This window comes from Pimephales promelas, chromosome 2, assembly GCF_988280905.1.
Source record: "Pimephales promelas chromosome 2, fPimPro1.hap1.1, whole genome shotgun sequence".
NCBI lineage: Eukaryota > Metazoa > Chordata > Actinopteri > Cypriniformes > Leuciscidae > Pimephales > Pimephales promelas.
The window spans coordinates 23938049-23960735 of NC_142770.1; the positions used below are offsets into that span (position 1 = coordinate 23938049).

Consider the following 22687-nt stretch of genomic DNA (forward strand, 5'->3'; position numbering starts at 1 on the left):
ATCACTTACATCTCAGTTTTTTTACCCTCACAGAAAAGTGTTATATAAAGACTTGGGATATAGTGCATGATGAGTCATATGAACTAGTTTTATCATACTTTACGGCACTTTATGTCCTTTGGGATTATATACACTGCTGTTCAAAAGTTTGGGATCTGTAATATTTGAACCAAATTAATTTATTTGATTACAAATACAAAAAAAAACATATATACAGTATATCAGCAGAGTTGTAAAAACAAGAGTCTCTTGTTTTTGCATGTGTTCATAATTCCTTCGTATGACGCACTGTCTAAAAATTACGTTTCATTGCGCTATCACAAGCCATTCAGGTTCAGAATGAGTAAATGACATAAACCACAACATTTCTACATTGCCCAAAACATCTTAAACCACGTTCCCCCCAAAAATCACCAGCGGCGCGTGATAAATGTTCTACACTGAAAAAGAGTTTGCTAGTGAATTTCACAATTTATGAAAACGGCAAATAACGCATTGAATTAAACATGAAACAAACTGTATTGTACGAATCTACAGGCAAACTCAATTGCATACTAAAGTCAGGCTGTGTGTGACATTTAAAACTGCGTTGTTTTGTCCCATGGCTGCTGTTCTGGGTTTTTTTTTTTCACGCTCCACCGGATCACTCCCAGCGTGCCTTGGCCGAACGGAAAGCTGGTCCGGAGTGTATTTAGCAATGCAGAGAGGAGGTGAAGATGGCCCTCATTATTCCCAGAGCCTTCTTCTCTTATCGGGCCCGGCCAGGCCTTTTCTTCCCTTCCCTGCATTTAAATTGTGAGTCTAGCACAATTGTCAATAAATCATGGCGGTGGGCAGGCCAGCATCATAGCTGGGGTGACAGCTTAAATAACGTTACCCTGAGGGTAAAAGAACGAGCTAGCGTTTGCCCGCCGGAGAACATCCCACGAAGTAGACAGGTAGATAATAATATTAAATGTATTCATGTAACCTTGACAGGGCACTTACAATAGACTTGCCAATGGCTACACAGTGAGTCATAATGTTGCATTATATAATAACATTTTTATATTTTGTGACCTGATCCAGAAAAATGAGTCACAGTGACCCAAATTTAAAATTTTGGTATTAATGGAAAGAGGACACCATAAGCTTTCAAATGATATCTTAGTCAAAGTCATACCTTGAATGGTTGTAAAGATACACATTTGAATTCTGGTTGTCTGCCCCTTTTTTAAAAAGTTTTTTTTGCCCGTTTTTTTGTTGATATCTTTCAAAATCAATTGCATTTTAAAAGATAAACTATTTATTTTATAGCTTAATTTGACCAAATACATGAATATATATATATATATATGAAGAGTTCAGATGCAAAAGCCTCTAAATGCCATTTGAAATTTTCTTCTTTAATGATGATTTTTATCAAACTTGTATATTTAAGGTCAGTAATTTCACTTAAATAACAATTAATAGGTAGTTATCATTGCCATTTAAGTGAAATCACTGAACTTAAATATATAGAAGCTTGATAAAAATGATCATTCTAGAAGAAAATTTCAAATGGCACTTAGAGGCTTTTGCATCTGAACTCTTCATATATATATATATATATATATATATATATATATATATATATATATGCGATTTAACCAGGCTAAAGCTCAAATTATTTAAGTTTTATGGAATAAATAATTAAAAATGATTAAATCCTGGTAATTGGTTGATGAAACACTGATTTAAATTAAGATAAAATTATTTCCAAACGAAATTCACTTTAAAGAACGGCTTTGTGCTTGCTTTCTGTTTAGGCTCTGTGAAAGTTTTAGTGCTGCTTCCAGAGAACGGTCATGTCCGTTTCATTGTTTTTTCCTCATGAGAACACGGAAAATAAAATAAAAGATTTTATGTTATGGGGAGAGTCAACCCTTCTTCATCCGGTGGGTATTACTTTTGGTTTGTGCAGTGTGGTTCACATAGGCCTATTTATTAAAAGATTTAATTATCTGGGAATTATGGATCTCCTCCATAACGCTGAAATTGCCCAATTTTAAACAATTTAGTAATAATTTAACTAGTTTTGTGGTGTAGGTCTACATATTTTATAACGTTAACTTAAAATAATACTAATAGTAATTTAAAGATGTGGTAGCATTGGGTCTGGAAGTGAAGGATAACTCCGGGATTTGAAGGGACGTGTCGTGATTCTGTCCTCTCACACCGCGACACAGGTTCGTGGATCTGAGTGTCGTGATCGTTACAGCCTTACATGTATTCTTCTTGCAGATAAATATACTCACAAACCTTAGGTTAGAAGCCTCCAGTGAGTTCAACACTTTGAGTTCAACGTTTCAGCGGATAGGCTACCCAGGAAATGCTCAGAGGTGACGAGGGGAGTTGAGAAGAGCAATGTTTATTTCAGCGAATTTAAAGCTTTGACAACTTTAATCGTCATTTAAATAACTTTACTCAATTATCTGGACTACGAAACTTTGGGAGATTATTTTTGAATGTCTGTTCTTTGAAATTAGCAAAAATATTTTTTTTTTTGTTACTTCATTGTTTTTCCACATAATCGGCCCATATCTTAAAATGGAACGTTGCGACTTCCGACCCATTTTGCCAGAGCGGGTCACATTTCAAGAAGAAAATGTGAGTGGTTTTTGTTCAGTGTAAGCTATGGATTTTTTTTTTTTTTTTTTTTTTACCATCAAGTAAAAAGTTTAAATTTTCTTGCACTTGAATACATGAGTGTACACAGTAATAAAAAAAGTATTTTCTACAAATAATGATAATTATTTATTTGTAAATATTTGTAGGTGTTTATGAGAGTTCGTACCACATAACATTTGAACACCATTTGCCCATTTTTTTTTAACACGGTGTAAAAAAAGAAAAAAAAAGTTTGACACACTTTTTACATTTTTTTTTAAAGCTGCAAGAAAAAAAGTCGGAATTGTGGAATATATATGATAAAAAAAATTGCACTAAAATTACAAAAAAAAAAAAAGACAAATAAAAACTATATAGAATTATTTTAATAAAAATAAGAAAAGCCGATGACAAAATTACTAAAATATAACTTAAAAACAAAATGAAGAACTCAAAACATAAAAATAAAATGTTATTCAAAATAGTAATACATACTGTATATATATATATATATATATATATACACATTTTTTTTCCACCAAATATTTATACTTTTTATAAACAAAACTTTTCAGCTACTTTTTAAGTGGATTGGCATAGTTTTTTGCCCCCCATGTTTTTGTTTGTTTGTTTGTTGTTTTTTTGTGTGTTTTTTAAATAGCTGCAAATTTTAAGTGAATAAGAATAAAAATATTAACAAAACTTGCTCATGCAAAACTCACACCATTACACATTTTACCACCATTTGACCACCATTTGCCTGATATTTTTTTAACACACACACACACACACAAAAAACGTATTTATATGAGTTTGACACACTTTTTACATTTCTTTCTAAGAATTTTGAAATGTAAACTCATAGTTGTGAGAAAAAGGTCAGGAAAAAAGTTGAAATTTTGAGATATGAACTTTGAGCTGAAAGAAAAAAAAAAGTCGGAATTGTGGAATATATATGATAAAAAAATTGAAATATCACCTTGTCAACTAACTGATAAATAAATTGAAGTACTAAAATTACAAAAAAAACCCTGACAAATAAAAACTATATAGAATTATTTTAATAAAAATCAGAAAAGCCCATGACAAAATTACAAAAATCTAATTTAAAATCAAAATGAAAAACTCGAAACATAAAAATGAAATGTAATTCGAAATAGTAATCCATACTATAATAGTATATAATTAATACATATTTTTTCACTAAATATTTATTTTTTAACCAAACTTTTCAGCTACTTTCTAAGTGGTTTGGCATAGTTTTTATTTGTTTTTTTCACTCACCATGTTTTTTTTTTTTAATTTGAGTGTGTTTTTTTAAATAGCTGCAAATTTTATGCGAATAAGACTAAAAATAATATCAAAACTTATTATGGGCGATTGCCACAATGTTGCAATGCATTTTCTAAGGTGTTAACAGTAGTTTTAATCATGTTGTCATGCGGTTGCTAGGGCATTCCGGTCTCTAGATATGGCAGGCATGCTTTTATTAAGTCATTCATGTTTATTAAGTCATTAGAGAAGTGCATATTACTATTATGTGGACTGCGTACCACCAAATCCATTCTTCTTTCAAATATGGCTGCAATGTTGTGGTCAACAAAATGCAAAAAAAAAAAAAAAAAAAAACTATTCTAGCTCCAAACAAACCCATACAGATATTGTGTGTATTAAATCACACAAGGGAGGTTTCAGAGTTTTCCGCAAGGTGCCAAGCAGTCTCTCTAGTTGCTTAGAAACCAGGAATTAAAGCTCTCTCTCTCTCTCTCTCTCTCTCTCTCTCTCTCTCTCTCTCGCTTTCTTTCTCAAACACAGCATGCATAAATACGTCCACTGCGGCACATCTGTGGTCAAGGTTTTAAACTTTGACTCTGTACCATTGTGACAACCTCCGGGGCTCAACTATCCACTACACAAGCTGGACTAAGCGTCGTTAGCATTGCGCTAACGTCCGCCTTCCATCACATCTGCAATGAAGTGGCAAGAGTAATTAGCTTGAAATCTGCTCCCCACCCAAAGCAATTTTCCCACCAGACTTCATGACACACGGTTCGTAATTTGGACTTTGGGGTTCACCGTACTCTGTCCTGTTACTCGTAATTAAGCGCAGTGTGGCTATCCTAATGAGATTAACAGCCCTGTTGCTATGGATACCGGACGAGATCTAACTCTTTAGCCTTCGGTCTGGTTGGTTTCTTCATTTCTTCATCAGCTCACCTCCTCCTCAACACACTCAGAGAGCGAGAAACGGGATGGAAATTCGTTCGAGTGTGGGAAGCCGTGTCCCAATGCTAATTACGTTACCCTGGTAGCGCTAATGAGAGGCGTGGCGATACTCTATTTCTTTTCCATTCAAACGACGTCGTTATGAGTTTGAAAAACTGTCCGCCGCGGTAATTGTCTCTGGCTTGTGTCACACGGCGCTTACTTTCCCAACACTGCCTTCTTGTCACTTGCCAACATGTGATCCGACACCGCGAGCTCCCTCGTTCAAGTGTTTGCTATGCTAATTACCTAGCGTGGAGGAAGACCCCTCTTTTAGCTGGTCTCCTGACACACGGGTGCCACTGCATAAATCTGCGGAGCAAATTAGCGCAACACGGCGTGATTGAAGGGGCGTGACTATATGGAGATGTATTATGTGAAAGTTTCTTCATGAATCTGTTCTTTTGCTTAATGAATCCAGGTCTGAACGCGGAATTAGCATCTTTCATCCATTGTCGGCTCATGCTGTTTTGGGTGCTGAATGCTGGAGGACTTGTCTAAAGTGACAGACGTTCATTGGCCTCGATCTTGCTAGGGGGCCACAGATGTTGTTAGACACTGAACGCTAAAGCTAATTTAACAGACTGATAGTTTATTCAACACAAAAAGTTTTGCAGGAACATCCACCGCGCGAGCAAACTTTTTAAAAATATAGTTTAAAAGGCATTTAGCAAGATCATTGGAACACTTCACACTTTGCATTAGGGTCCAATTCTATTAACTAAGACTTTTGCCTCAAACTCCTATTACTGCTTATTAATAGTTATTAAGTTGTTAAATTAAGGTATTAGGTGGATTTGGGGATGTAAAATATGGTCGTGTAGAATAAGACATTAATGTGTACTAATAAACAGCCAAAATCCCAGTAATACAGCGCAGTCATTCCAAGACGTCATATAACTGACGTCTTGGGACGTCTTTTGACCATACGTCAACATCCGCCTTTTAACGTCGGTTAGATGACGTTATCGGATCCTAACCCTACCCCAGACCTAAACCTACCCCGTCACCTAACCGACGTTAAAGGTAAAGCGTCAGTTGTATGACGGCCCGGGATCGTCATGTAAGCGATGTTTAAGGGTACCCTAAAAAGGCAGATGTTGACGAATGGTCAAAAGACGTCCCAAGACGTCTGTTATATGACTTCTTGGGATGAGACTGTGTTAATAATGAGAATTGAACCCTAAACTAGTAGTAAATGCTAAAAAAATTTAATTTATTAAACTATAAACTATTTAAATGTCATGCGGTGTGACCAAATACTTATTAAATGATACATAAAACAAAAAATTAAGTCAAACGTGTGTCATGGATGTTTTGAAAAGACAGTTAATCAAAAGTTTCAATGTCATGTGGTGTAACCAAGTAAAGAGTAAGTATTAAATGTCAAATAATTATTTATTTAATATTTATGAAAAAGGTCAAAACTGTTTTACAAACATACATTGTGGATTTTTCCGAAGTAGCGAGTCACATTACGTAATCAGATTACTTTTGAGATGTAACTGCAGATTACGTTCGAATAACCCAAATACATGTCAAGAACAACGGTCACAGTAATAGTATGAGTTGTTGCTGAAATATAGCTAGTGATGCATGATGTCCAATTTAGCGGACTTATGATTAACCAGAATTTCCTCCCAATCTAAAATCAATGCATGGGAAATGTAACAATGATATAATATTGATCCTGATGTTACAACATGTTTTAAGATAAGTAATTGTATAAGCTTATTTAACCCTCCTTTTACCCTCAAATCTGATAAAACTTTTTACCCTCTGGGGTCAATTTGACCCCAGTAATTTAAACCTCCACAATATGTTTATTTTATTTTTTTACAAAGGTTTGTCTCAGTTAATTTATGTCTTTGTTGACTACCTAAGTAACGTTTTAAGTTGACATTTTATCATACATTATTATATTATACTTCTGTTTTATTATACAACTAAAAGAGCCTAGGGTCAAATTGACCCCAAGGAACACCGATGATACAAAATTAGTATAATTTATATTAGCGGGTTAATTTTATGTTTACAGAGTTGTCCCCATTAAATTAAGAAAAGTCATTAAATTTGAAGCAAAAAAAAAAAAAAATTATGTTTTTATAGACGTTAAACATTGAATGGGGTCAAATTGACCCCAAGGATAATAGGAGGGTTAATGCTGTCCACTATAGTGACCTCAGTGTGTGAAATGGTTAATCATCACAGAGCCAAACAACATCAACAGTCAAACATGTTGGCACTGTATATACTAAACGAAACTGTATAATTGGCCTAGGCATCTGATTTAGAAGGATAAAGCATGGATAGGATAATGCGATGCCTTTCGTGTCCACGTCAGAGTCCAGATCGCTCTGGCAAGGTTTAATTTGTCTTAATGACCAACTGATTTGGATGACATTAACTATTAGACGGGAGGGGGCGTGATCGCAGAAATATACCAAGTGTGACTCATAACCCAATAAAGTGCAACCATAATCCCTCAAGTGACAGAAGACGCATTGCTCTATCCCCGAGACAGATATAATTAGCTCGACGTCTATAGGCTCTATTCTCCCAGACTAATCAAAGTTTGAAACTCCGGGGAAGTGCATAATTATACCCTGTTGGTATTAGGGACAGTATCCGATGATAAGCTAATTAAAATTGAAGAATGGGCGAACGGTTTTGTTTTCAAACACTGCTCCTTTATATGTCACGCTTGATGTTCAATTTGTGTAAATACCTTCCATTAATTTAGTGTGAACTGAATGAAGTCAACCAAGCCTTTGTTTCCCATGTTTTCATCGTGGATTGCCGGCCCTCATTCAGTTTATTGTAAGGAAGGTCGGAAGGGCAGGAGGCGGGGAATACAGTACATCAATGCGCTATTCTGGCACACAATCAACTCAGTGTAGAGTTGTGTGGATGTTTCAGTCGTTTCAGACATCATGGCTAGCTGGCATGGTTAGCGTTAGCAAAAATGGAAAAATTTTAACTCGCAACTTGCTTTTAACATAAAAATGCACTTTTTGTTTTAAGAGATGTTCATCAATACCGTTCAAAAGTTTTAGGTCGATTTTAGATTTTGTATGTTTTTGAAAGAAGTCTCTATTGATCACCAAGGCTGTATCTTGGTAATCAAAAATACAGAAAAAAAATGTAATATTGTGAAAAAATATTACAAATTAAAATAACAGTTTTCTATGTGAATTGATTTAAAAATGTAATTTATTCCTGTGATCAAAGCTGAATTTTCCGCATCATTACTGCAGTCTTCAGTGTCACATGATCCTTCATCCTTCATTAAATCAGAAATCATTAATCACTAATATGCTGATTTACTGCTCGAGAAACATTTCTGATTATTATCAATGTTAAAACAGTTGTGCTGCTCAATATTTTTTATGGAAATCATGATGCGTTGATTTTTTTCATGATTCTTTGATGAATGTCAATCTTTAAAATAATACAATTTTTATTGACTTTTGTGACTGTCAAAATCGAGCAATTTAATGTGTCCTTTTTAAATAAAAGTATTCATTTCTTAAGAAAAATTTTTTAAAAAATGTTGAAAGGCAGTTTATCAAAAAAGGAAAAACACTTTTGATGTCTAGCTTCGTAAAATTCATTCAACAACAAAATCAAAACATCAATAAGAGTTGATCAACGCACGTTTGTGACTCTCCTGTTCGAACTCGTTCATTAAAATGTACGAATATATTTCCGCGTTAATTTGTTCATTGCATGAACCAAATGACTCGAAAAAAGATTCGTTCATTTTGATGAATGAGTTCAAACAGGAGAGTCACAAACGTGTGTCACAGAACAGAGCAAGGCGAGCATTTGAGCTTATACAACTTAAACTTTGTTATTTATTTATTAAATGAGCGATTGTTTCGCTTGATAAGACCCTAATTCATCATATGGAATCGTTTAAAGCCCTTTGAGCAGTTTTCACTGAAACTGTCTTTTGGACCTTGAACTGTTTTGGTTACCAGCATTATATGGAGAAAAATGTTTTCATCAAAACCTTAATTTCTTTTCGCCTGAAGAAAGAATGACACGGATATCTTGGATGACATGGGGGTGAGTAAATTATCAGCAAAAGTTTTTTTCAAAAGTGAACTACTCCTTTAATTGAAAATTTCTCTAAAGATTTCTCACTGAGAAATGTCAAACTTTAGCTTGTTAACCCGTAATATTCCTAAACCATAATTAAATCAGAAGTGCCTGAGCTCGACTAGGAGTAAGTTAACAAACAACGATAAACTAAAAATGGAAAGAATATTGCCTTCCTTATTAATATGTCAAAACAATCCACACGAATCTGCGAAAACGACTAAAAACACTGTTATTCATGTTAGACCAGTAGATGGCGATGTCACTTTGTAACGAAACACGACTAATACACATGCGCATGACGTCACCGTTTTCACAAATTCATGTTTTTGTAGTTTACACGAAAGACGATAACGGTATCGTTTTCAAATACGTCGATTCCAAATGTTTGCGTTTTCCGGCCCCCAAAACGCAAATGAACGGCCAAAACTCATAAACGTTTTTTTGCATGCTATATTTTAAGAGATAGCTGTATTGAAGGATAGATCTATTGTAAAATCAACACTCAAGCCCTGCCCAGAGTGAAATCCCATTGGTCCAAAGTCTTCCTTGACAATGTATTGTATATTAAACACCAAATATCCTCCAATCAGCTGCCACGTCATCCAGCAGCTTCATCTTTAGTGTGAAACATGTCAAACGGCACCTGAGGTATAAGAAAGGTCTCCAAGAGAAGAAAAAAATATGCCCATTTGCATGACTCATCTGTCATGTTACACCAAGAACCATAAAGAATAAGGCATGTGCCAATCTGCAGGCGAGTCCATTGACGTAACAAAAACAGAAGCAACCCAAGGTTCCTGTTTTAAAATTCAGAGCTTTTTGCAAAAATGCAAATCCTAGGCAAAGATTGCGCGCCATTAAATATTAATACTTCTGCAGCAAGCATAAAACACATTAGAGCTCTTTTCCACGGCACATCCTGATGAAATTCAATAATAACCAACTCCAACATAATCCAGCTCCTTTTCTGGGAATGGATTCAAACTCAAGCTTTTATCGCAAGCCCACTAAGGAAGAAGGATAAACCCAACAACCCGCTGTTGTCTCCTGCTGGCATTCCGATAAGAGTCAGTAGGTATGCATTCAGTATCAGCGCTCCCAGTACAGCTCATTGCGACATGACCTTTCATGGCCGTCTGTGCCCAGTGAGTGAGGAGAAAACATCACTTGACGCTTTCTGAGACGGCGCCAAAAGCAGGGACGCTTTCGCCGTGAGACAGCGGTGAGGAAAGACATGATCCATTAGCGGGATCCATTCAATGCTCTCGGTGGGGAGAATGAGGCGCGAATGACATTTGCTTTGGGAGATGTAGAAGATCCTTGGAGAAGGATCCTCATCTGTGACTCAGTGGAGTTATCGTGGTGCTAAGAAACCTCAGGACTCAAGGGGGCGACGGTGTTAACTTCAAATGTCGTTAAACCAAATGAAAAAACATAAAAGCACACATAAATAACAAGATTTTCTTCAAACTGTTGTTATCCACTTCAACGCTAAACTGAACACGGAACCAGACGGTTTATGCTAACGGCTACGATGGCATTCCATGCTGCGATGCTAAGAACGCACACATTAGCACAACATTTCCACCCATTAGCGAATTTTAAAACCTTTAAATATGATAAAGACTGTTTTCTATGGAAGATTGTTTCCGCCACAGAATGAAAAATATAAAAGTTATATCTCGGCTGCGAGATATTAAGTTTCAATCGCGATATATAAAGTCTGAATTGCGTGATATAAAATCACAGTTGCGAGAAATGAACTCAAAATTCTGACTTTTTTCCTCAGAATGTTTATATTTCAATTGCGAGATATAAGGTAAGAATTCTGCGATATAAAGTCACAAATGCGAGAATACGTTTATTTTTATTTATTTTATTTTAAGTTTATAAAAAGTTTAACTTTATATCTCGCAATTGTGTTATAAAGTCAGAATTGCGAGATATAAACTTTTTCTCGCAATTGCGACTATATCACAGAATTCTGTCTTTATATCTCGCAGTTGCGAGAAATAAACTCAAAATTATGACTTTTTACCTCAGAATTGTATGTTTATATTTCACAATTCTGATTTTATAACACGCAATTGCGATTTTATATGTCGCGATTGCAACTTTATATCTCGCAATTCTGACTTTAACACACAATTGCGACTTTATATCACATAATTCTGACTTTATATCTCGCAATTGTGTGTTATAAAGTCAGAATTGCGAGAGATAAACTTTTTCTTGCAATTGCGACTTTATATCATAGAATTCTGACTTTATATCTCGCAGTTGCAAGAAATAAACTCAAAATTATGACTTTTTAACTCAGAATCGCGTTTATATGTCACAATTCTGACTTTATAACACACAATTGCGAGATATAACGTCAGAATTCTGCGATAAAGTCACTATTGCGAGAAAAAAGTTTATCTCGCAATTCTGACTTTATAACCCGCAATTGCGACTTTATATGTCGCGATTGCAACTTTATATCTCGCATTTCTGACTTTAACACACAATTGTGACTTTATATCACAGAATTCTGACTTTATATCTGGCAGTTGCAAGAAATAAACTCAAAATTCTGACTTTTTAACTCAGAATTGTGTTTATATTTCACAATTCTGACTTTATAACACACAATTGCGAGATATAACGTCAGAATTCTGTGATAGTCACAATTGCGAGAAAAAAGTTTATCTCGCAATTCTGACTTTATAACCCGCAATTGCGACTTTATGTCGCGATTGCAACTTTATATCTCGCAATTCTGACTTTAACACACAATTGCGACTTTATATCACAGAATTATGACTTTATATCTCGCAGTTGCAAGAAATAAACTCAAAATTCTGACTTTTTAACTCAGAATTGTGTTTATATTTCACAATTCTGACTTTAAAACACACAATTGCGAGATATAACGTCAGAATTCTGTGATACAGTCACAATTGCGAGAAAAAAGTTTATCTCGCAATTCTGACTTTATAACCCGCAATTGCGACTTTATATGTCGCGATTGCAACTTTATATCTCGCAATTCTGACTTTAACACACAATTGCGACTTTATATCACAGAATTCTGACTTTATATCTCGCAGTTGCAAGAAATAAACTCAAAATTCTGACTTTTACCTCAGAATTGTGTGTTTATATTTCTCAATTTTTACTTTATAACACGCAATTGCGACATATAAAGTGAGAATACTGTGATATAAATTCGCAATTGTGAGAAAAAGTTTATATCTCACAATTCTGACTTTATAACACAAAATTGCGACTTTATATCTTGCGATTGCAACTTTATATCTCGCAATTCTGACTCCATAACACACAATTACAACTTTATATCACAGAATTCTGAACTTATATCTCGCAATTGCATGTTATAAAGTCAGAATTGCGATGTAGACTCGCAATTGTGAAATTAAAGCTTGTTGTAGCTGTTATATTGGGGGAATGTTTCTAAATAGTCAAGAATAGTCAAGATGGATTATTATTTCATTTTATGAAATCTGAATATGCTAGTCTGAAATGTTTCCTCACCTTCCAAGCACAAGATAGAATATTGTGAAGGAGACACAGTGCTTGATAAGACAGAAATACACTGCAAAAAATATTGTTGGTTTAACTTAAAAAATGAAGTAACCTGGTTGCCTTAAAATTTTAAGTTCATTGAAATGGAAACATTGAGTTAATACAATGAAGGAGATTGATTTAATCATCAGAAACTCAAAATATTATGTTATATGAACTATATAAATTATTTAAGTTGATTTGACAAAAGAAAAAATGTTGTGGTTACAAATCATGAAAATATTTTTTTTTACAGTGTATAAATAAAATCATAGAAGTTCTTGTTGCATTAAAAATACCTAAAAATACCTGTTTCGTAAGGCAACGACGAGTCAAATGAAGCTTTCACACACTTGAGTAGTGTTTAAAATAAAAATAAAATACTATAAAAACCCATCCATTTACTATTAGATCATGAATGTATCCTATCCAGAAAGCGTCAATTAGGGAGGAGAAAACCCACATTATTTTTCAAAATACTACCGTTCGGGAGTACGAAAAGTAGTTTTAAGGGGGAAAATGTATTGTTTAAAGCTCAAATCTGAAGGTTATTTATAAAGATAGGATTTATAAAGATAAAATAATAGGCAAATTTGAAAAGTTGCACCGACTGCATTTATAATTTGTGTGCGATCCGCGGGTTGTTGAGGAAAGCAGTGAAGTTTCCTTCGTAAAATGAAGCGGGGATTCCTGGATTTCCTGCGTGAAGGGCCCAGGACGGGGGGTTTGAGGCGCAAATGACATTTGCTGCGGGTGCCGCAGGCGATCTTTGAAGACGACTTAGTGAGACTTCTTTTCTGAGACTCAATGGAAGCAGGAAGATGTGAATCACAAGCATATCTCACTTTCTCCGTTCTTCTCTTCTCTCCTTCTTCTATTATACAGCTTTTCACAGGCGGCACATAAAAAAACGATTCCCACAATGCAAGACAAATCCATTTACAGCGTTATTGAGGCCAAGCGAGAGCACAGCCTGACAAATATTAAGTACATACAATGAGACGCATACTTCCAGCGACAAAACAATTATTCTTTGCCTTTATGGAAAAAAAAAAAAAGAAATCTTTCGGATGAATTAACACCAGATGTCAGGGAATTAAATGTAGTTGTTGTGAATGAGATGTAGCAGTACAGATGATGTCACCATCACATCCTTTCATAGCATATTTTTTTTTAGAAATTAATGAGTTTTGTGGATTTCAATATATGAAAAGTAAATGATGACAGGTGAAACAGCTTTAATTACAGCGAGAGTGGACCTAAAAATTATACCATCAAGTCTGATGTGAATCACTAAAGTATTCTAATTGACAAAAAGCAACACAAATACATAAGATTTAAAAAAATAAATAAATAAATAAACTACTTGCAAACATGCTCTCTTAAAACGGTTGCTCCATCATGACAATATTAGATCAGAAGGACGAAACTGATTATAAAAGTGTTCCTTACCAACCGACTGTATCTATTACAAATGGCTTAATATTAAAAATACATGAAAAAAACAATGTTAAAACTAAACTAAATAAATAAAAATAGGAAAAGAAACTTTGTGTTATTCACAGTTACAGTAAACTAAAAATAAGTAATACAATAAATAGACAAATATCAGTATATACAGTATATATTCATATATATATATATATATATATATGTGTGTGTGTGTGTGTGTGTGTGTGTGTGTGTGTGTGCAACAAAATATAATTTTTTAAAAACGTTTGTATAGTAATTGTATCGTAAAGTAAATTTTTTTTTTAAATTAATATATTTATAAAACCAAATAAATAGATAAATAAATAAACGAATGAATGAATGAATGAATCAATGAATGAATAACAGCGTTAAGAAAAAATAGATAAGCAAACCATATAAAAATTGCATTCAAAATTTTAAGATTTTCTCTAAGTTGAATGGATGGACTAATACACAAACAAACAAACAAACAAACAAACAAACAAACAAACAAACAAACAAACAAACAAGAGCCTACATAATATATATAAAAAAAATATTAAAAGTTTCAACTGAATAGTAAAAATTTGTTATTTATAAATAAATAAACATGCTAACTTTAAATAATAACTACAATAATTAACAAATAAGTAAATAAATAAATAATGAAAAACTTGTGAAAAAATTGTGTAAAGAAACAAACACATAAGCAAAAAAATACATTACGTACAACTATTTAACTGCTTTTTCTTGCGTATTGAGTGTGTCCCATTAAACAGGTTTCATCGCTTAATGGTTGTTCCCATAGTTGGGAAAAAGTATAAATTAAATTCGCCTAAAATTTAAGTTTCCTTTCTAACGTACCAAAATCCGAGTGTAAAGTTTTGATGGATGAATCAGAAACGCATAATCTCACAACAACTCTTTTTTAGATCACATATACTCACTCTAAGTTGGAGAGTTTCTGTCCACTGTCCAATAACTTTATATCCGGGAGTGCTGTTGATATTAATCTGGTACTGGAAAAGATCATAACGTCCCGGTGCATCACCATTCCGATTGAACGTGACGGACGTTCCGGCGCTCCCTACGAAAGACAAAAAAAAAATCATATTTAGAAACGTGCAGTCAACATTGTCAGACGAAACTACTGTATCAACCATACACTCACCTAAAGGATTATTATTTCTCATTAATGCAATTATCTAATCAACCAATCACATGGCAGTTGCTTTAATGCATTTAGGGGTGTGGTCCTGGTCAAGACAATCTCCGGAACTCCAAACTGAATGTCAGAATGGGAAAGAAAGGTGATTTAAGCAATTTTGAGCGTGGCATGGTTGTTGGTGCCAGACGGGCCCGTCTGAGTATTTCACAATCTGCTCAGTTACTGGGATTTAACCATTTTCGAGGCTTCAATTTGCAAGAGCTCACCAAAATTGGACAGTTGAAGACTGGAAAAATGTTGCCAGGTCTGATGAGTCTCGAATTCTGTTGAGACATTCAGATGGTCGAGTCAGAATTTGGTGTAAACAGAATGAGAACATGGATCCATCATGCCTTGTTACCACTGTGCAGGCTGGTGGTGGTGGTGTAATGGTGTGGGGGATGTTTTCTTGGCACACTTTAGGCCCCTTAGTGCCAATTGGGCATCGTTTAAATGCCACGGCCTACCTGAGCATTGTTTCTGACCGTGTCCATCCCTTTATGGCCACCATGTACCCATCCTCTGATGGCTACTTCCAGCAGGATAATGCACCATGTCACAAAGCGGGAATCATTTCAAATTGGTTTCTTGAACATGACAATGAGTTCACTGTACTAAAATGGCCCCCACAGTCACCAGATCTCAACCCCATAGAGCATCTTTGGGATGTGGTGGAACGGGAGCTTCGTGCCCTGGATGTGCATCCCACAAATCTCCATCAACTGCAAGATGTTATCCTGTCAATATGGGCCAACATTTCTAAAGAATGCTTTCAGCACCTTGTTGAATCAATGCCATGTAGAGCTAAGGCAGTTCTGAAGGTGAAAGGGGGTCAAACACAGTATTAGTTGTTCCTAATAATCCTTTAGGTGAGTGTGCATTAAGAAAAGAACAACAACCTGACATGCCTTGTAGACAAAAAAAAAAAGAAAAAAAAAAGAAGAGTTATGCTCAATAGAGAAAAAAAAGTTAGTTTGTTTGTGACAGAAACACAAATCAGGCCACCCTTAGGCCAGGAGCGGAGACTGACACGTCCTGACACTCACAGTGTAGCGCGTGTTTGAAGAGCTGTACCTGCAGGGCTTGGCATTCATCATCACAAACCTGCCAGAACACAATCATCAGTGTGTTCCTCAAGCTCAGGTGAAGCTCCTGTTGACACATTCTCATCACACTCACTGCACTGGGCCAGGACGCTCTCAGGAGGAGATCACTGCCTCGGTGCGGCCTTTTACTGTGTCTGAGCGCTCATCCTGGGAAAAACCTCATCGAGAACAATGATTTACAGATGCCTCCCAGTTCTCTCCAGCAATTATTGTTCTGCATTGATCCACGAAGATTATTAATTGGAAAGTTCAATTATGAATAATTCTGTTTATTCTGTTTACAGATGAAGTGACAAACTTAATAGATACTGTATTAGAAGATTCTCTCCCTCTCCCTCTCTCTCTCTCTGTCTGTCTGTCTGTCTATCTGTCTGTCCGTCCGTCCGTCCGTCCGTCCGTCCGTCCGTCCGTCCGTCCGTCCGTCCGTCCGTCCGTCCGTCCGTCCGTCCGTCCGTCCGTCCGTCCGTCCGTCCGTCCGTCCGTCCGTCCGTCCGTCCGTCCGTCCGTCCGTCCGTCCGTCCGTCCGTCCGTCCATCCATCCATCCATCCATCCATCCATCTATCTATCTATCTATCTATCTATCTATCTATCTATCTATCTATCTATCTGTCTGTCTATCTGTCTATCTATCTATCTATCTATCTATCTATCTATCTATCTGTCTGTCTATCTATCTCTCTGTCTGTCTGTCTGTCTGTCTGTCTGTCTGTCTGTCTGTCTGTCTGTCTGTCTGTCTGTCTGTCTGTCTGTCTGTCTGTCTGTCTGTCTGTCTGTCTGTCTGCCTCTCTATCTATCTATCTATCTATCTATCTATCTATCTATCTGTCTGTCTGTCTGTCTGTCTGTCTGTCTGTCTGTCTGTCTGTCTATCTATCTATCTATCTATCTATCTGTCTGTCTGTCTGTCTATCATCTATCTATCTATCTATCTATCTATCTATCTATCTATCTATCTATCTATCTATCTATCTATCTATCTATCTATCTATCTATCTATCTGTCTGTCTGTCTGTCTGTCTATCATCTATCCATCTATCCATCTATCCATCTATCTATCTATCTATCTATCTATCTATCTATCTATCTATCTATCTATCTATCTATCTATCTATCTATCTATCTATCTGTCTGTCTGTCTGTCTGTCTGTCTGTCTGTCTGTCTGTCTGTCTATCTGTCTTTCTGTCTGTCTGTCTGTCTGTCTGTCTGTCCGTCCGTCCGTCCGTCCGTCCGTCCGTCCGTCCGTCCGTCCGTCCGTCTGTCTGTCTATCTATCTATCTATCTATCTATCTATCTATCTATCTATCTATCTATCTATCTATCTATCTCTCCATCTGTCTGCAATGTAATTTCCTGTTTTTTTTATTATTATTCTGCATGTTAATTGCACCACTTGACTTGGTTGGTCACATGACTTTTTATTTAGCAGACATAAGTTTTTCCTGTTGTTCAAAGTGTCGACTGCTGCGTCACATTGAGCAACATGGGCGGACAAAAAAAAAAAAACGCTGTAGTTTACTTTCATTATCCTTCATTATCCAGTCACTTCGGCATCGCCCGCTGCCTTTCAGGTTTATTTTGTTTGCTCGAGCTGCAGTTAAAAGGGCATCGTGGGAAGAAGGAAGAAATGTCTTATTCCACTAATAGACTTTGGGGAGAATGAAGATGCTGAAAACTACAGGAGCTAAATAACAACGACAGGACAGCAACACTTAAGAGCGGATGAGGGTCTGCAAAGACGCCGTGGTCCTTTTGCTAAGATAACTCATTCAAATGTTTCTTCAATGATGGATGCTTTTATGCACCAGGTGTCGAGTTTTATCATTTACGTTTCATTTTTCACCTCACACACGTCTTAACGCAGTAGCGAAATGTCCCAGTTACGTCACATCACAGCAGTGCCTTCTCCCAAACTTCTAAGCTACTCAATATTATACAGTAATTGCACTGTAGATATTAGATTTGGACGAGACCTTCATAAGCATATTAATTATTAGTATGCGAGGAGCCTCTGAATCTTTTTTTTTTATGTTCTCGTTGGAGGAACCCTTTGAAAAAATGCCAGAAGCGTCATTCGCCCGACTTCAAGCAGAGTGCTCTCTCTCTTTTTTATTTAATTCGCATCTTTCATCCTTTCATCACAAGAGTTAACATGACTAAATAACCAGCAGACATATATAGGGCTGCATCATTTCATTAATAAGAACAGTTACTAAACAAGTAACTGTATGACGCACTCTTCCGTCAATATTGAAGACTTTAAATACATAAAGACTGTGCATTTTTATTACTATTTGTATTCCACGAAAGGGCGGAATAAGTCCCGCCTTCTAAATAAATGAGAGTATTTTGTCATAACCGTTTAGAAACAACAGTTGACAGTTCTCGTGCGATTTCATTGATAATTTCAAATATGAAATTGAATCAAAAACTTGGTGAAGTTTGGTGAAGCCGTTCTTACGTTACAATTTTTTTTTAAGATGCCTGCCGAGTTAACTGACTTGCCTGAATGGGACTTTTATTTTGTCTCCTTTAATGTACTTTCATATATGGCAAACTGCTTAAACTAGCTATCTTAAAAGTTCAAATAGTGTTTGAATTAGATCGGAATTTATATTTTAATCATAACCTGCGTGTCTCAATGTACAATTTTAAAGTATGGAGTGTAAAACCAAAACCTTCTTATGTATGTACAATTTAAAAGATTCACAAAGGTTAATGATTCCTCTGTCAGTACAAATGACATATTCATATTTCTGTGAAATACAAATGACACTTTTAATAAAAGTAATTAGCAAAATTTGCATTAAGAAATTCATTATCATGAACACAATACGAAGTTTAAAGTGTAAAGTATAGAGGCATAACTGTTTATGTAATATTAATTTTTATTTTAATATTAATTAAAAACAATAACATCCATCGCTAAATTCAATATTCCATGATGATTCATGTTCTTACGGTCAAGTCAACAGTTGAACATTGCATTTCACAATAAAATAAGTCATGCATGAATATACATTCTAGATATGTATTTGAATTATATATGTCTGCCGGAGGGAAGGTTTTCTTATTTTGTAGGCAATGGTCATAAATTATAAACAATGTACAAGTATTACTGTGCTTCTGTAAACAATATCAAAAACAATGGGAAGCAACGGTATCAAACTGCCACTTTTTTTTTTGCAAATTTTAAATTTTTATAGATATGATCAACAATAAAATTTGAGAGAAAATGTGAACTCAAACATGTATTAAAACTATGAAATATGAATTTAATAATACAGTGTGTGAGTGTACGTGTGTGTGTGTGTGTGTGTGCTTTGATGCAATACTATTGCAAGATGGGTTTTTTTTGGTTCTTTTCAGGTCATAAAATGAAAAAGATACTCATCATAAGTTCCTCTCTAATTTACCAAAATCAGATAAAGTTTTGATGGATGAATCAGAAACGAGATACTGTACGTATGTAAGTATTTATACAAAAAAAAAAAAACAGCCTGGAAAACAAATATTTTTCGTACTTTAAAGTTTAAAAAATAATAAATATTATTGAAAATATTCAATTCATGCAGTTTGTAAAATTATTTTACTGTAGAAAAAATAAATGAGGTTAACGCAATTAAATGTTGCACCATTGCATGTTTCAGTGTTTTTTTTCCCCAAACTTAAAAATAAATAAATAAATAAATAAAACAATACAGATTCTAATACAATTCATGTTTGGTGGCATAACATTCTTAAGGACTTCTTCATTACTGTTTTTGCCATCAGTCTTGGTTTTCTAGTGATTAAAAGTAAGTATTTTGATAATTCTGATTTGAGTATAACAGCAAATAAAGGTAGATCACATATTTACCCAAAATAGTATTTTCTCACCATCATGCAGACATCAAAGTTGCGGTTCCACTTTGATCTGACAGTGCCCTGCTGCAGGACTACAAAAGTTTCACTTCATTAGGTTCATTATTGAGAGATTTCCTTTCTTCTTGGAAGTTTCCTCTTTCAAAGGTCCAACACAAAGGCAGGTTTGGGATATGTGAGATATAAAGAATTCAGGAAGTTGGAGTCCCACAAAAGAAGCAGCAACAAAGGTTGCTTCAAAGAGAAATGTATACATCTGTCCATAGACAGAATCTGCTCGATATTGACAAAAACAAAAGAGTCTGTAACATCACAAAAAATGCTAATTCCCAATTCAGAAAAAAAGGAAAAGTATATAAAAAATCTAGAATGTGCAAATTTGAATTCATGTTGGTTTCATTAAAAGTTTAAGCTTGAACGACATTTAAACTTATTATAGTTATCTCAAACTAAAATTCTAACCATTAAAAAACATTTAGGTGAAAAAAATAGATGTTTACTGAAATAAATTATATATATATATATATATATATATATATATATAAATGTACAATGTATCGGCAACACAGATTAGAACTGATACATTTGAAATGATTTGAAACTGTCATGTTGCGTAACCATAAATTAAAAATTTAAAAAATGTAAAAGAAATAATCATAACAAATGTTATGTTTTCCTTTATAGCCCAAAAACACCTAAACTTTTCTTTTTATTCACAAATTAAAAACATGTTAAAAGTATTAGTATTAAGACTTTTATTTTAACATGGCATGGTTACACAAACCATACTTACTATTGAACTAACAGTAAATTATCAATCATTACAAGCAACTAACCCTACGCCGGACACTAAATCTAAGTATACGTAGTTAATTAATAACACTCAGTACGTATTTATGTAATTACACAGTAACAACGTCACCCTAAAATAATGCACAATATATCGGCCATCATATCGGTATCTGCCGATATATGTTATTTTGTTTTATGTTATTGTTATTGGTCCAATAAGAAGATTTAGCCGATATATAATAAAGCCAATAAATAATGGATTACTTCCTTCAGCTGAGAAACTTCAGATGCACACTGTTCACCATATTATAATTTTTTTTGTGTATATATATATATATATATATATATATATATATAAAACGTTTTAATCGGTACCGATAATCTTTATATTTAAAAGCCGATAACTGAAATCTTATACACACATACATATCAGTTATCAGCTTTCAAGAATCATGTATAAAGCATAATCGGTTATCGGTACCGGTATTATTATTGTGTGTGTATATATATATATATATATATATATATATATATATATAAAAAACGTTTTAATCGGTATCGATAATTCTTTATATTTGAAAGCTGATAGCTGAAATCTTATATACAAACCCAATTCCATAAAAGTTGGGACACTGTACAAATTGTGAATAAAAACAGAATGCAATGATGTGGAAGTTTCAAATTTCAATATTATATTTAGAATACAACATAGATGACATATCAAATGTTTAAACTGAGAAAATGCATAATTTTAAGGGAAAAAATAAGTTGATTTTAAATTTCATGGCATCAACACATCTCAAAAAAGTTGGGACAAGGCCATTTTTACCACTGTGTGGCATCCCCTCTTCTTTTAATAACAGTCTGCAAACGTCTGGGGACTGAGGAGACAAGTTGCTCAAGTTTAGGAATAGGAATGTTGTCCCATTCTTGTCTAATAAAGGCTTCTAGCTGCTCAACTGTCTTAGGTCTTCTTTGTTGCATATTCCTCTTTATGATGCGCCAAATGTTTTCTATGGGTGAAAGATCTGGACTGCAGGCTGGCCATTTCAGTACCCGGATCCTTCTTCTACGCAGCCATGATGTTGTAATTGATGCAGTATGTGGCCTTGACCCTTACGCACAGAGATTGTTCCAGACTCTCTGAATCTTTGGATGATATTATGCACTGTAGATGATGATAACTTCAAACTCTTTGCAATTTTTCTCTGAGAAACTCCTTTCTGATATTGCTCCACTATTTTTTGCCTCAGCATTGGGGGAATTGGTGATCCTCTGCCCATCTTGACTTCTGAGAGACACTGCCGGTCTGAGAGGCTCTTTTTATACCCAATCATGTTGCCAATTGACCTAATAAGTTGCAAATTGGTCCTCCAGCTGTTCCTTATATGTACATTTAACTTTTCAGGCCTCTTATTGCTACCTGTCCCAACTTTTTTGGAATTTGTAGCTCTCATGAAATCCAAAAGGAGCCAATATTTGGCATGGCAATTCAAAATGTCTCACTTTCAACATTTGATATGTCATCTATGTTGTATTCTAAATATAATATTGAAATTTGAAACTTCCACATCATTGCATTCTGTTTTTATTCACAATTTGTACAGTGTCCCAACTTTTATGGAATTGGGTTTGTATATATATATATATATATATATATATATATATATACACTGTATACATATCGGTTATCAGCTTTC

General features: G+C 34.7%; 1 protein-coding gene across 4 annotated transcripts in view; it reads right to left on the reverse strand.

The window, feature by feature from the left end:
* The window catches only part of grm7 (glutamate metabotropic receptor 7), a 293924-nt gene that overhangs the window by 54412 nt on the left and 216825 nt on the right, over positions 1–22687 (reverse strand). For all 4 annotated transcript variants that reach the window (XM_089118031.1, XM_089118019.1, XM_089118020.1 and 1 more), the window contains one exon: positions 14967–15106. In XM_089118031.1, coding sequence (XP_088974157.1) covers positions 14967–15106 — 140 coding nt within the window. The remainder of the gene's footprint in view (positions 1–14966; positions 15107–22687) is intronic.